We start from the raw sequence: 16099 nt of genomic DNA on the forward strand, positions 1-16099 counted from the left end.
TGATGGGGAGTCCAACTGAATTTAGCAATGGCACCTCCGGAAAATAGACGTTCTGGACTTGATCTAATAAAATCACCTTTTTATATTTGTATCAATGGGGAGGGGGTGGGGCATGAGTAATCAAAGGCCTTGGAAACTGGTTTTAAAATATAGGACGAGGAAATCTGGGAGGGTTGCAACTTGAATTGTTTTACATGAACTAATAAGGACCACAATTTGCATTTCTTGCATATTAGCACTCACAGGTCAGAGCATGAGGTAGGAGTGTCCCTATGGTTTGGAGATGGGTTTGAATGCTGTAGCTTTGAATTTTTAGTTGTTCTTCTGCCAGAAGGTTTCTCGGGCCACTCTGGGAGATGCCATGTTGCCTCTTTGCCTTGTTTTGTGCTTTAGAATGCTGCTACTTTTTGAATAATACATTTTGGTTTTGCTTTTTTTTTCTTATCCTCTGTAGATGATCACAGTAGGGTGAAGTTAAGACCTTTACCAGGAAAAGACTCTAAGCACAGCGACTACATTAATGCAAACTATGTCGATGTAAGTCAGAAATGTTTTTATAAACCTGTTTCTGATAAATGAAGAGTGCTGCAGAGACTGTTGAATGTGTTCTCATACCGCACAGAGCTCACACGAGAAGCACAGCCTACTCAATACGGAAGGCACTTGAATTATTAACTGGTCTGTGATACTGCTTTCATCTTACTTTGTGCTGTGTCATCTTTGAAGGGTTACAACAAAGCGAAAGCCTACATCGCCACCCAGGGACCGTTAAAGTCTACGTTTGAAGATTTCTGGAGGATGATTTGGGAACAAAACACTGGAATCATTGTCATGATTACGAACCTTGTGGAAAAAGGAAGAGTAAGAACTTGTTGGCTTAATCGTGTACCTTCATTCAAAAAAATATTTGTGGAGTACCGCTGTAGGGTAGAAACTTGGCAAGGCCGAAAGAGTTAGAGAAATGAGAAGTGTCCTCCCTGCCAGGAAAGTGAGCTAGGCACTTACCAGAGTGGATTAAACATGATGATCGAGGTGAATAGGGTACTAATTAGGGGGGCGCTGCAAAGCACAGGAATGCATCCTCTAGTACAGAGATTTTTTTTAAAGAGTTAGTTAATATTTGAGGTGAGATTTGAACAGTGAAAGAGGAGGAGGAAGAGTTACACAGGCTAGAAAAGAGAAGGAGGGACGTTCTAAGTATCTGGGAGAGAAAGAACAAAAGCAGGGACGTTGGAAGAAACAGTTTAGTCAAGGAACTACTAATAGTTCACACTGGGGGGAGTAAAGACTGCTTAAACACCTTGACCGTGACTAAGAGAACCTTTTTTTAAGATGATGATTCATATGTTAACTTTATTGGGTTATGAGCTTACATTAGACGTGAATTTAAGCTGGAATAAGGATCCAGGCTCTGGTTGGTAACTCAGAATCACTACTGCTTCACTTGGATGGTGGAATCCCTGTTTTGCCTTTGGTGACCCAGTTTTTAACACAAAGCCTCTCACAGTTACAAGAGACTTTGTGTTAACTGTGAGTGCAGGCCAGCCTCCCAAAATGATACTTAAACTCCCTTGATAACATATCCTACCCACATTTCGTAGAGGTCAAATATACAGGATTTTTCTTAGACCTTCTTTTAAAGTACATCATGTGTTGAAGGATGATCACGAATACTAGGCCCATTTCTCAAATGATCTTGCCCAAATGTGTCCCAAGATTAACCTCTTCAGAGGTCACATCTGCCTGCAGGGACTTCAGCCCATGCATTCCTTTTTTAGTCAACCACGTGGTAATATGGCCTGTGTCTCAACACCGTCATTTGAAACCACATTATCAACATTGGAATTGTGCATCAGTTGCAGTTATAATTTACAGCTTTTTTCTTTTTTGCAGCGAAAATGTGATCAGTATTGGCCCACAGAGAACAGTGAGGAGTATGGAAACATTATTGTCACACTGAAGAGCACAAAAGTACACGCCTGCTATACTGTTCGTCGTTTTTCAGTCCGAAATACAAAAGTGAAAAAGGTATTGAAGGAGTTGGGTGGGCTGCCAGGGCATCTCTTTTTAAACTAGTATGAAAATTACTGTGCGACTAAGGCCAACTCTCATAACCAACTTGGTTTTTAAAAAAGTATTTTTGAAACATTTTTTTCACAACTCTTTTGATTGACATCAGTGTATGGTGTGAAAGATACTGGCAAAGCACATAATAGAATTTAACTGGCCTGATGGAGTTCTTTAATCTCTTCATGAAGGAGGCTTCATTTGGGGGGAAAAAAAAGGTTCTCTGAGGTTTTGGTAACCAGCAAATATGGCAGCATCTGTTTGTTTGGTGATTCAGCTTTTTAATTCCAATTTTCTGACAGCTTTAAAGCATTGTTTCCCAAAGTGTGTCCCAAGGGATACTAGCCCTGCAAGATGCTTGCAAAAATCAAATTCTGTGCTTCAGTAAGTATGGAAAATGAATGCCACGGAGTATGTATTCCCCCTTAGAAATTTACAAGGAACACAAGTACCCAGAGTGCTAGAGTTAAGAAACCGATATAACTTTGTTGTGTTTCCTAATGTGACTTAACGATAAAACCCTTCTCTGTAGTAGAACTGTTACCATCCTGAGAATTACACCTTGTGGAAATGGTGCTTTCAAGCTATCTCAATTTCTCTTGTTGAAAATCCACTGTCCCATCGAGACTCATAGATCACTGTAGCAGTACTATGAACTCAAGACAGATGCTCATTAGGAAAATGTGAAGTAGTACTCTACAGAGGTTTAGGTATGGGAATTGTTTGTAGCAGTGGTTCCTAATTTATTTTTTTAGTCTTGGGCATCTTTGAGAATGGGATAAAACTGTCTCCCTCTTGCCCCAGAAGAATTCACATTTACCGAGATTTTTATACGCACTGTCAGTGGCTCTGAAGCCCATTTGTGACCCAAGGTTAACAGTCCTTTCTGTGTATAGTTTTTTTCCAAGAATAGCAGAAGTATATAAAAATCAGCTGCACTGTTTTTATCTGTGTTCTCTGTAATAGAGCTGTTAACTGGCTCAAGCTAACCAATAACCAGTTTATACTCATGAAGTACAGTGTCCATTACTCACGGAAGCACCTCAGGTTATTTAAACACGGCCCACTTACTCTTATTTTAGAAACAGCTTAAGCCAGAGGAGGAAGTCAGATAGGAACGTTAGGTGTTTTGCACGCTGACCGTAGTAACTGCAAATGCGGAAGAAATAGGAAAATGAGAGGTAACAGAAGAATTAAGAAATCAAAGACATCCAAAGGCCTTATAGCACAGGGCCAGACACCCTACAAGGTTCAGTGTCAATGGATTAATGACCCTGTATCATCAAAAAAAAATTTTTTATTTTAGAGGTATTGGTAACTAAAAAAAAAAAAAAATCACAGCAAGTGATCTATTGGGGGAAATTTTTCATCCAAAGTGGTTCAAGTGTAAAAAGTGCAGCCACGTAAATGAACTTTTCAGAGTAGTTTTCCTTTATGAAAGTGACAGATAAATTGATTGTTGCCTTTGACTCTAGAGATTTAGAACCACTTGTCACTTAGATCCTCCTCACACTTCCTGGAGAGTGTACAGCACGAGCACTCCGGCTCCTAAAGGTCCAGCCCGGACAGCGGAGAAAGAATGTGAGTCCCGGCCCACAGTCAGATGAGTTGGGGCAGGAAGTCAGGAAATGGAGGCCTTGTAGGCAAATTACAAAGTGCTTGGATCGGTCCAGATCCAGAAAACCGATATTAAACATTCATTCTTGGTACAGTCTTAACCCATTTTCTCTTCCAAGAGATGTCTGATCCTTCTCATGCACCCAGGTCATGTCTCTATTTTGGGCATGAGAGGGCCACAGAGAGGAAATAACCAACCCCGGGAATGGCAGTTAAGGCGAATGGGAACAGAGGTCAGGTTTGCTGACATCCTTATGTGATTTTTATCAGAATGCCCACCCTCAGCTTAAAGACATCTTTCCTCACCCTTCTCTTAGGGTCAGAAGGGAAATCCCAAGGGGCGTCAGAATGAACGGGTAGTGATCCAGTACCACTACACGCAGTGGCCCGACATGGGAGTTCCCGAGTATGCCCTCCCGGTCCTGACCTTCGTGAGGAGGTCCTCAGCAGCCCGGACTCCAGAAATGGGCCCCGTGTTGGTGCACTGCAGGTGAGGCCGACGGCGTCCCCTTTCTTCTGCCTGGGATTCAGCATTTGAACTGGGCAGAGCAGCGGGTGTGGGCTGTGTGAACTTGGACCACTGTGGCCCTGCTGCTGCTTTGTTTGATTTAGAAACGGAGTCTTACGCTGAAAACTGGGACCAATGAGACCTGTTAGGGTTATGGAAAGTCACTGTAGTCCCCTCACATTAAGAAACCATCTGCTGCGTCTGAGGTTAAAACAAAATCTGCTCTTAGAGGATGAGTCTCCAGTTTTTATAACACCTTCTTATTACTGATAAAATCCCCAGTGTTTATAGGGAAATTGTTGGCAGCTCCTAATATGTAGAAACCTTAACACACAAGTTTAGAACTTTCCACTCTAGAGATTTTGAGTTTTTGAACATGGCTTTTCTGTAGGGTTCCTCCAAATGATAATATTTAGTTTATGTGTGAAAGGCTTTCAGCTTATGCGTGCTATATAAAATACCTTTTTTAAAGCACAGATAAAGCCTGTTTTCCCATCTTAACTAACTACCTTAAACAACCTTAGCTGATTGTTTTAAAAATGCTTTTATTGTGTTTCATTTGGATTGCTGGGCTTTTTTCACTTTGGTATTCAAATAGATGTTGCTTATTCTGTGATGTATGTTACATAGCTGCCCGGCCTTTTCTCAGCATTTCTCTGGGGCTGTTCTCATAACATGCTTCCACAGAGCAGGTCCTTTGCAGACGTCGGAACCCATCTTCTGTTTAAAGTCCCATGAGCACTCTACATTTTTGCTCACCCACTTAGAATCACTAAAATAGAGGTGAAGGTCTATCAATCAAAGCACTTGGGTATCATCAACAAAACTCTGTGAGATGGGGAACCTGAGGCGGCAGGTTTCTGCCAAAAGAAGCCTGTGGTTCAATACGGCAGAACTCGGGTCTCCCTGGGTTGGGTTGTGTTGTTTTGCTTAAATAACAATCAGGAAATGGGAATTGAAGAGGCCAGCTTTTCCAGAGGGGCTCTTATTCTCCTACCCCTGGATTACTAAAGGAAAGTAGCCCTTTAAATAGAAACTTGCCAGTACTGAGCACCCTGGGGGGGGAGTGGTGCAGAAAAGGGGTTTATTGAAAGGATAGTGCATTCTCCCAGAATCCCTGGGGGAGCGGGAGAACCGGGCAATGCCTCAGCAGGGGTGGTTCCGGTGCGGAGATGGCTACTGCCAGGAGAGACACCTTGCGGTCCCTGGCATCACAGAGTTAAACCCTTTGCTTGAGCTGCAGGCAAGGCTGAGAAAGCAAATATGCAACTCTATATATTTTTACTTATTTATGTTTAATTTTATATTTTTGTGTATGGTAGAAGGGCAGTCTTCCCTCCCCATCAAGACTCATGAGGGAGGAAGGATCCTATTGAGGTTTCTGGACGCTATCCGTATGTCATAACCCTCTTGTTGAGAGAACCTAGTGTAGTTGACGTAGGTTATTTCTCAGCGTGTTGGAGACTCAGATGATAATTTTTGTAATCCATGGTTCATGACCTGGTAGAGCAGCAGGTGTACTAGTTGAGTGTCTGCCTTTCTCCCAGTGCTGGCGTGGGCAGGACGGGCACCTACATTGTGATCGACAGCATGCTGCAACAGATCAAAGACAAAAGCACAGTCAATGTCCTGGGATTCCTGAAGCATATCAGGACACAGCGCAACTACCTCGTCCAGACTGAGGTGAGGAGGGGCTGCTGGGGTTCTCATGTGATTCCAGCACACGCTTGAACGGAAAGTTGAATGACTGAGAGTGAGGAGACGTATGCATTCTCTTGAGGCTGGAAGGAATTTACAGGTTTGTGTTGGAAGATGTCCTAACCGGGATACCGTTCTTTGGCTCACAGTCGTCCATTTCTGTGTGGATCTTAAAATGAAGCAGATACAGTTTTCTCTTGTGCTGTGTACTCCATGCTGGGGGCGGTTAAACCTTGTTTTTTAGCCTGAGAGATATATACGCGAGAATGGTTCTGAAGCCCTTCACTGAACACACATTTTCCCACTGCTTTGTTTGGGGCGTGGTGTGGAATACAGAACTAAACGCAACACAGTCCCTACCCTAAAATAACTTCTGGTAGACAAGGAAGGAAGTATTGACTGGAGCCGACGCCCTGGCTGTAAATGCATGAGGGAATTCCCTTGGGGGGGGGGGGTCACTGCTAGGGGAAGAGTTCACCTAAGGTAGATTTCACGCAGGGGACAGAGGTGGCTGCCCCGTCCCAGGTCTCCTCAGCGACCACCATGTCGTGTGCCTTTTAGGAGCAGTACATTTTCATCCATGATGCCTTGTTGGAAGCCATTCTTGGAAAGGAGACTGAAGTATCTTCCAGTCAGCTGCATAGCTACGTTAACAGTATCCTCATACCAGGAGCAGGAGGAAAGACACGACTGGAAAAACAGTTCAAGGTAGCGCTTTGAATACGTTTCTTTGGCAAAGCAGCAAGGAGGTAAAGAAATGCCTTGAGTCTGGAAGGTCATGTCTTTTTTGCATGACTATCTAGACTGAAATGGATTGCTGTTTGTACTCCTCAGACGTAATCCATGGGAGGATCAAGTTCCGACTTACGTGTGAATTGTTGGTATCCAAGTAGATAGTGCCGTGCTGTATTTTCTTCTGCGCAGTTTACGACTTTAACATTTGCCCCTGGCCACGATGACATAGTACTCTGTCAGTCGTTCCAGTCCAAAAAATGTCCTCTGTATTTTTTTCTGAACGAAGCTCTCTTACCCTGATGAAGAACGGCTATTTGTTGGCGTTATCTTAAAAGCAAAGCTCTTTGAATGACTATCCGAGCAGATAATTTAGAAACTAGGAAAGATCTAGTTACTATGGAATACTAAAGAAACTTTAGTTAACTTTTCCTAAATGGTTATTCTTTTTATTTGATAGGGGCATGGGGTGTAAAGACAGTGAAGGTTTATATGGAATTGAGTGACATAAAAGTGAAAAAAGAGACTATAAGAACTATTTAAGTAAGATCAGAAAGCTCAGTCATCTCAAAGTACTAAGTGCTTTCCTATTTCGTAGTCTCTCATTAGACTTTAAAAAACCAGGCTTTTTTGCACATTGTTCTATATGTAATTTCTCATTTTGTGTCAAGATGGAAAGAATGAGATGAATCTCTGCAGTTTTAGTTTTCACGGTAAAACTTTCCATAGACACTGAAACCTTCGAGTCTCAGCTGAAGAAATGAGACTGTCAAGCAAATGATAACAAGTGCTATGAAATGAAAAATACATCAATTTCACCAAGTTCAGTTAGTTATAACAATTTTAAATTTCTAGGTCTCCTTTTGTAACATCCTTACTACTCTGCAAACCATTTGAGGTAATCAATAGTGAGGACATAGTGTCTCATTTTGAATGTTTAAAATGAATTCTTAAAAAAATTAAGTACCAATAATTCTTAATTAAATTCTGCCTTTTCTGTTTCTGCAACATTTGTTTATACACTGTTTTAAAAATTCATCAAAGGAAACCAGGTCATTTGTTCCTTTACAGGCATTAACCATGTTAGAACTTAAATAGAAATAAAAAACAAATAGAAACTTAAACTACATCCATCTCCACGTAGAGAAGGAGACCATTCCCATATACTCTGTTAGGATGGACCCCTCCCCACCCCCCCAAAAAAAGATTGACAGAATGATTCAACCAAGCTATATACACAGGAAGAATAACCAAACTACTGGGCTAATTATTTATAACAGCCTTAGAACAATGTCAGTTCAGTTTAACAGACAGACATTTACTGAGAACTTAGTAAATTCTTTACCTTCAAGAAACAGGATTAGCTCTTATTACCACGAAGCCGTCTTTGCTAGTATAGCGCCATCTCCGTCTCATGTGGCTGTGAGGAATCAGTGACATCATCAACAGAGAAACCCACGTTAATTCAACAAATGCTGCTTACATAGTGCCTGTCATCAAGAAACCTAAGGCCTAATAGTAAATAAAACAAGCATGCAAACAACTAAGACAACTGAAAAAACTACCACTCTTGAAACACAAAAAAGTGTCCTTTGGGATACAAAAATGTTTAAAATTCATGAGTAATCTGATTATAGTTATTTGTGCCAGATCATCAAACAGATGCTATCAATTATACCTTTGTTTTTGTTTTGTTGTCTTTCCCCGCTTGACTGAGATAGACAACGCTGCATGTAGGTCAAAGAATTCTAAGTTTAGGGTCTACAACGTAATGATTTGATAGTTATGTATATACTGAGAAATGATTACCACAGTAAGTTAGTTAACACAGGCACAATTATAATCCTTTGAATGAAGGCTAAAATGTTGCTTTTCTTTCAGCTGGTCACACAATGTAATGCAAAATACGTGGAATGCTTCAGTGCTCAGAAAGAGTGTAACAAAGAAAAGAACAGAAACTCTTCAGTCGTGCCCTGTAAGATCTTAAAATCAGTTCGACTTGCCTGTGTTCGTTTTTTCTTTGGATTTTGCGTGTCTGTTAGGTAAAGAGGCAGCCACTACCAAGGGGAAAAGTTATGCTGAGGACAACTGAAGCAGTTTGATCAAAACGGGAGGGGTGGGTGTCGGCACCAGCAAGTTGCTGCGTCTATGTGACATGAAAGCTAGCTTCAGTTCTCCTCGAAATTCAAGAGTTAGATTATTTCTACCATGTCTTACCTTTAAAAAAAAAAGTCAAGTCATTATCACTGTGGCATTAATGCTCTCTTAAAACAGAGAGTCCTGGATTAATCTGCACAGCTGGAACTACATTACTGAATTATTCTGGCTATTGAGACTAAGGCACTGTTGGTAGGTGGTGACCACTGCATAAATAACTTGGGACACAGCAGTGGATACTGTGTGTAGTACACACTGTAGACACAGGCATGGGTGATCAGTGGAGAGATTCTCTCTACTGAAAGAGGCCAATATTTTCTAAGCCCTTCCCGAAAAAAAAGATAGGGAGTAAGGGGATGGCAAAAGAGCAAAATACAATACGTTGGTATAATTGTAGGAATATCAAACCAGGGTCAAGAGTGACCTGAAACCCTGTGTCGTCTCCATACAGAGTATCCTCTTAGTGATCTGCTGGGAAAGCCTCTCCCACAGTCAAGTGTTATTCCTATAACGTCTGGGTCCTGCTGGGCACATGCAGCAGAATTTCATTTTACATTCTTCCTTAGCTGATAATGCTCTAGCTTGTTTAAAAATATAGGTAAGTCTTAAAAAGAAAGGGGAGCCAAAGAGCTCTGTTACTCACCAAGTAACTCGCAGAAAGTGCTGTTGGTGGTGAGAGGTAATGAGGCAAATGTGGTGTTTTCGTTTTTTTCCATGTCATAGCTGAGCGTGCTCGAGTGGGCCTTGCACCGTTGCCTGGAATGAAAGGAACAGACTACATTAATGCTTCTTATATCATGGTAAGAGTCAACAATTAATTATAAATAAAGTCAATTAAACTGAAAGGTGCTAAACAGCAGATACCACCTATGTGACTTTCATTTTTCAAGTAATTTCTTGATGTGTAATATCAAAATTATAGAGATTTCTGTATCTGGAAACCTCGAACCAAGGATACCTAATCGGTGAGGACACAAAAATTGCTGAAGTTAACAAAAATGCTTGTTAAGGAATTACTCTTTTCGTGAATTTCACCCATCTAGTCTTGGAATAAATGTTGAAATTGCTGTCAAGTAAAAACAGCAGGGGGAACTAGAAGTGCATCGGATGTGGAGAGAAAACTGTCTATACGTGTTAGGAGAAGTACATCTAAAAATTAGCCAAATGCACTGAATGCCTCTTTTGATTATTTTCGTGAGGTCAAAACAGTGCTGGTCTTATTTCATGAATATATTTTACTGCTGCAGAGTTAAACACTCATAATCACTGGTTTTTCGTCTTCCTAACTGAAGGGCTATTACAGGAGCAATGAATTTATCATAACCCAGCATCCTCTGCCACATACTACGAAAGATTTCTGGCGAATGATTTGGGATCATAACGCACAGATCATTGTCATGCTGCCAGACAACCAGAGCTTGGTAAGTAAAGCACATCTGCTATATATTAATGAGCCCGGGAGGCCACAGCATAAATTACCTTGTCACAGGGCTACAGTGTCTGTACATGCTAGGGAGGGAATTCAGACTTCTCATCATGTATGTCTGCACAGGTGCCTTTCCTAGTCTCACCATTCCTGACCCTATCAGTTCCAGTAGGATCAGCACTGATCCCTAATGCTGGTGATATATCAATCACTCCTCAGTTGTACCGTACATGGCAGTGTGGGAGAAGGTTTTTATTTATTTATTTTGGCTGTGTTGGGTCTTTGTTGCTGCGTGCGGGCTTCTCACTGCGGTGGCTTCTCGTCGCGAAGCACGGGCTCTAGGCGCGCGGGCTTAGTTGCTCCGTGGCATGTGGGATCTTCCCGGAGCAGGGCTCGAACCCATGTCCCCTGCATTGGCAGGCGGATTCTTAACCACTGAGCTACAAGGGAAGGCCAGAAGGTTTTGAAGAAGGTCCTTTTTCTAACCTCACTAATGCATGACCTTAAGCCGACCTCTTAGTTGCTGTATGTCACTGTTGAAAAATAAATGAACAATAACAGTAGTTAACATTTATTGATTATATTTTTACGTGTATTAACTCCTTTAATCCTTTCTGCAACTCGATGACACAGGTACTCTCAGCATCTCCTTTAGTAGCTGAGAAAACTGAGGGAAGTAACTTGCCCAAGGGCAAGAATCATGGGAGCCAGGATTGGAACTTGAGTCACCTGTCTCATTTTGCTATTGTATATGTCCAACGCCGCCACATCATAGAAATGTTTCCTAGCAAAAAAAACGGTATCAAAAGTACTAATAATGTATCGTTAATTTTCCCCCAGTCCATAGGCAAGCCCGATCTATTACAGGGAGGGAGATTAGGAAAGGCTTCTTTGTTCGGACTTGATGGTGGTTTTTAAGACCTTGACTAAGCTACTACCTCTTTCTTCTCCCTTTACTCCTTCCCTATTGAGGTCTCTAGACCCTAGAGGAGAAGGGTGAGCACGCTTATGAAAATAAGTGTAACTATTTCTGCTGAGCTCTCATTGCATTCTTAAGTTTCGAAATAGTTGCATCTTCGGAAGTTACTATGAGGACTTGTAAGCGCACAAAGTAAAAACAAAAACAAAAACGATCTGCCTCCGTGAGTGTCAGAGTAGTGAGTTTTTTAATCAAGAAAGAACAGCATGTGAGTGAACCCCTAGTCTTGATGACATGCATTTGACTGTGTGCCCAGTCAGTAGGAACTTCACTTTGTCGCTTTCTGCTCCAGCTTCGGAATACCAAGACTGCTTCTGTGTGATAGAATGGCAACAAAGTTGAGAATCTTAAGCTAAAAACTGGAGTGTAAATTTTCAAATTAGCTGGCAATAGGGGTCTACTCTGTTCGGCATATGGAAATTGGAGGCACTTAGGGTTGTTAAAACGTGCATTTGTTGGATGAGTCAGTGTTTTGTTACCCTCACTTAACAGAGGACAGTCACTATACCCAAGAGCTCATTTGTATGGGGAGGAGAGGGGGAGACTGACTGAGTGAGTCAATACGTGTTCTGTGGACAGCGATGAAACAGGGCCACCAGCCCTGTCGTCTCGGTGTCCCTCTCAGGCCCAAGGAGGCTATGCTGCAATCATGCACGTCTGCACTCATAGCTCTGGGGTCGGAAGTCAGATTCAGTAGTGTGTAGTTTTTTTCGAAAGATACTGTCTCTGCATTTTTTGTTTGCTTTGTTATTTATCACTACTGTAACGTTACAAAGACCATCATTCTGTGAATAGCCCAAAAGTCACTGCTGCTCAGGCGTCTCTGCCCTATCTGTAAGCAAAATAACCATGAGATCAGAGCTCCCACTGAATTAAGAAGTAGCATTTCTTTGTCATAGTCTGTCAAGAGGATCAGTTATTCCCTAGTTTACTGTCTGTGTTCAGAAGGTTTTTCTGCCGTTCCTCCACCATTACTAAAATCCCTTTGGCAGTCTTTAGGCAAATTAGATAATTTCCAGTTCATGTTATCATCATAATAGCTCTTTGAGGTATATAGTTTTATTATTCCCACTTTTCAGATATGGAAATTAAGCCTTAGATAGATTACTTTATTCAGCATCACATCCAATCCTATACTTAATCTATGTATTTGGTTAAATTTAGAGGCCTTGTTCGTCATTATGTCTTTAATATCTGTTCAAAGGGCCCTAATTCCACTTCCTTGGGCAAAATGTATTAAAACCCAAGACAGTTACAGGCTTCTTTTGTATAGACTAAACCCCGTTGCTAATCTGTTTCCCCTTATGCTGAGCTTTAAAAATAAAAATGTACTTGGCAATAAGCTATATTGAAACTTGAAAGGGTGATAAGTCTTATTGGACTGTTGGCTCATTTCTAATGCAACAATGTAAGATTAAACAAAACCTTTGTTTTCAACATTATTCAGAATTATTTCTGACTTCACTAGTACTGTCTAAGCATTTTCAGGAAAATGCCCATAGAAATGTATATATTACAGGCAAACTGTAATTTGCCATTTGAACTGATTAGAAAAAGGAGGGGGCGGGGCTCATCATAATCATTGCATTTCTCACAGAGTCTCCAGCCTAGGCAACGGTTCTCTTTTTCTTAGGCCTCCATAGTTTTCAGGGATAGAATTCAAGTATCAAGCCTGAATACTGTATTAGTTTCAGGTGTACAACTAAGTGATCCAGTTATATTTTCTGATTATTTTCCATTATAGGTTATTGCAAGACACTGAATATAGTTCCCTGTGCTATTCAGTAAATTGTTATTGCTTAAATCTTAAAAATAATAGATGAACGTTTAAAGCTTACCTGATTCGAGGCTGAAAGACTTGAAATCGAACATTGACAGACTAACTTTCCTTTTACAAAGCACCTTATACTTAGAGCCAATATGCTTATTTATGGGCCTGTCTGTCTGAGCCTTGGTGTTTTCATCTACAAAGCCAGAAGATAAAAATAGCTCACTAGCATATTATGAAAATTAAATAAGATGATGTTTACGAAAGTCCTTTGCAAAATGCTTATCAACTGTAGAACTGTTAACATAATCCACAGAACAACAATTAGCACATCTTAGTTGCATAAGCCATTGTGAAATAATAAGTTAAAATTACTTGACCTAGATCCTGTCTCCTTTTTTACTCTGACAATTATATTACAGAGCATTTCTCAGCTAGGGGTAATACATCCCCTACAGAGGGAGGTTTTTTGGTTGTCGGAATGACATAGGTGAGAGGTGCTAGGAAATAGTTATTAAGCGTATTTTACAATAGAATACAACCACCACTGAACTCAGCATGATTAGATAGGGCTAATCTAATCGGGCTAATAATTCTATGAACCCAATTTAAAAAATGATTTGAGAGGTATGGCAAATGGCAAAGAAAGAAATCGTTTGGTAAGAAAATTCAAAAACAAATGGTTGACAGCACTGCAGAGGAATTTTTGTCCTTCTTTTTTTTTTGGTCCCCATAGGCTGAAGATGAGTTTGTATACTGGCCAAGTCGAGAAGAATCCATGAACTGTGAGGCCTTTACCGTCACCCTTATCAGCAAAGACAGACTGTGCCTCTCTAATGAAGAACAAATTATCATCCATGACTTTATCCTTGAAGCTACACAGGTAACCTCAACCTCAGTTCCTCAGTAACAGCCACACCTAGGCGCCACACCTGGGCCCTGGATCACCCTTCCAAGTAATAATGAAGTAATTTACCGCCCTTAAGACGGGCCCAAGCAGGCATTTGAGTATGACTTAAGTATGTTCACTTCCTTTTTTGCTTCCTTCAAATATTTGCTTTTTCAAGCTGGAAAGATGACATGTAGCAGTTCCTCTGATTGAGCATGCATACAAATAGGCCTGTTGACCTAATTATAAAAACAATATACTAGAGCTCAGTATTTTCTTTGCCATCAGAAATGTAAGCCTTGCAATATGTTGCAGAGATGATAATATTAAGACTTTTTTTTTTGTTAGTAAACAACATTTTGATGCATAATTAACTACCTTCCTATGGGGTTGGTAAGAGGGGAGCTGTCTTATTTAAATAATGATGTCCTCACCCCTTCCTGGGTTTTTTTTCTTTATTTTTATAGATAAGATAGATAGAGTAGGATATAAAGCCTCTTATAATTTGTTGTCCCTTAAAATATTTCCCTGAACAGGATTCTATTTCACTATCATAACCTCATTTGTTCATGTCAAGCAGACCTCCCTAGTATTTTTCTCCTTACAGCAGTTTGGTTAACCTGGCATTCCTCAGTCATCTATAGTATACACTTCCTCAGGGGCAAGTACGAGTCATTAGATTATAGACAGGATGAAATGAAGGATGGGCCGTGACTCCTGTTGTATTGGTTGTAGGATGACTATGTCCTAGAAGTTCGGCACTTCCAGTGTCCCAAGTGGCCTAACCCGGATGCCCCCATAAGCAGTACTTTTGAACTTATCAACGTCATCAAGGAAGAGGCCTTAACAAGGGACGGCCCCACCATCGTTCATGATGAGTATGCACCTGTTTTTAATTATCTTGTTGCATTGCGATAGTAGGGGAGGAAAGACAGATTTTAAACACGTACCCCCTCTCTCAGCGTGTGACAAGTCCAGCTTATTTCTAATGTGTCCATGTGCAAGGTGCTGGGGTTCTCTTTGGGTTTTAATTTGTCAAAGGCTTCAGGCTCTCCGAGTGTAGGTTCTAGAAAGGTGAAAGTACTGTATCTTAGCCTACCAAAATACATCTGCATGCTTTCTGAGGTTTTCTGTTTCAATAAGGCAAATTAAACAACAACTTACAACATGTCTACATTTCTATTAATTTAAATGTAATACTTTATATTAATTAGTTGTTTTTAAATCCTTACACTGATTTCCAGCAAACACTTATTAGGGAAGAAACCTTTTAAAATATACTTTAGCTGATTAGTAATGAAAAAGGTACTATTATTAATGATAATGTTTATAGTTTACAGTGTGTTTTGAAGTTTACAGTACTGTCTCTGGGAGTTTAAAGGTAAAGCATATGAATTGCAAAGAGCACAAATAACTTGCTCCTGGCTCTGAGCTTGTAAGTGTCCGAATAGAGTTCAAACCCAGCCCACTTTCCCTTTAATGAGAAGGAAGGGGGTCATAGATATACCTCATGGTATACGAATACCTGGAGTCAAACTTCATAGATGGACTCGACCTGCAAATTAGTTGCAGACTGTTGTGAATCTCACAAACCTTTAGCCAATGGCACCAATTAGACGTCCTCGTCTCTAGTTCTAAGGTAGTTAGTTATCTCCCTTGGTCAGCAACGTGTCAGGGCATCCATTATGTTCATTAAATTACCATCTACTCTGCTAGAATAGATATTAGTAAATTTTGAAGTAAAAGCTCATTAAGTCTTACTTATCCTTGAACTAATGCTGTCACAGGAAGTGAACAAAGACTTTCGGCTGAGGTCAGCACCTTCACCTCAAATCCATGGTACTCTCCTATTTGAAGCAAGCCATATGTTTGGCTCCTTCCAAAGAGTTTGATGGTCTTTTTTAAATAGTGACTATTTCAAAATGTTGACCTCTTAATTAGAAGAATTGGGATTAGTTAAGTAGCCTAAGTAAGATCCCTGGAAATGTGACAACCAGCAGTAGTGTTTAAATAACACAGTCAACCTCAGAATAACTGGGTAGTTACTACGAGTCTACGAAACTTTAGGATATGCAGTTATAGCACAAAGTTAGGGCTGCTTCTAGAGTTTTTTCCCCCGCTAATCTGGGTCAGCTTTTCATATACCTTCTGGATTTTACTAGCTTTTATCAATTCAGACTAAATTCTAATGTTGCTGCCCAGCTCCGTGACGGATTTTGCTGTTCTGATAGTACTCCAAGGATCTGTCGTGAAGTCAG

At 40.6% G+C, this 16099-nt stretch overlaps 1 protein-coding gene across 6 annotated transcripts in view; it reads left to right on the top strand.

Moving 5' to 3' along the window:
- The window catches only part of PTPRG (protein tyrosine phosphatase receptor type G), a 725147-nt gene that overhangs the window by 691972 nt on the left and 17076 nt on the right, over positions 1–16099 (top strand). For all 6 annotated transcript variants that reach the window (XM_082412077.1, XM_082412078.1, XM_082412080.1 and 3 more), the window contains 11 exons: positions 455–537; positions 727–861; positions 1894–2028; positions 4002–4174; positions 5740–5875; positions 6452–6598; positions 8504–8597; positions 9503–9579; positions 10072–10200; positions 13689–13835; positions 14577–14719. In XM_082412077.1, coding sequence (XP_082268203.1) covers positions 455–537; positions 727–861; positions 1894–2028; positions 4002–4174; positions 5740–5875; positions 6452–6598; positions 8504–8597; positions 9503–9579; positions 10072–10200; positions 13689–13835; positions 14577–14719 — 1399 coding nt within the window. The remainder of the gene's footprint in view (positions 1–454; positions 538–726; positions 862–1893; positions 2029–4001; positions 4175–5739; positions 5876–6451; positions 6599–8503; positions 8598–9502; positions 9580–10071; positions 10201–13688; positions 13836–14576; positions 14720–16099) is intronic.

Source organism: Balaenoptera physalus, assembly GCF_965194825.1.
Source record: "Balaenoptera physalus genome assembly, chromosome: 11".
NCBI lineage: Eukaryota > Metazoa > Chordata > Mammalia > Artiodactyla > Balaenopteridae > Balaenoptera > Balaenoptera physalus.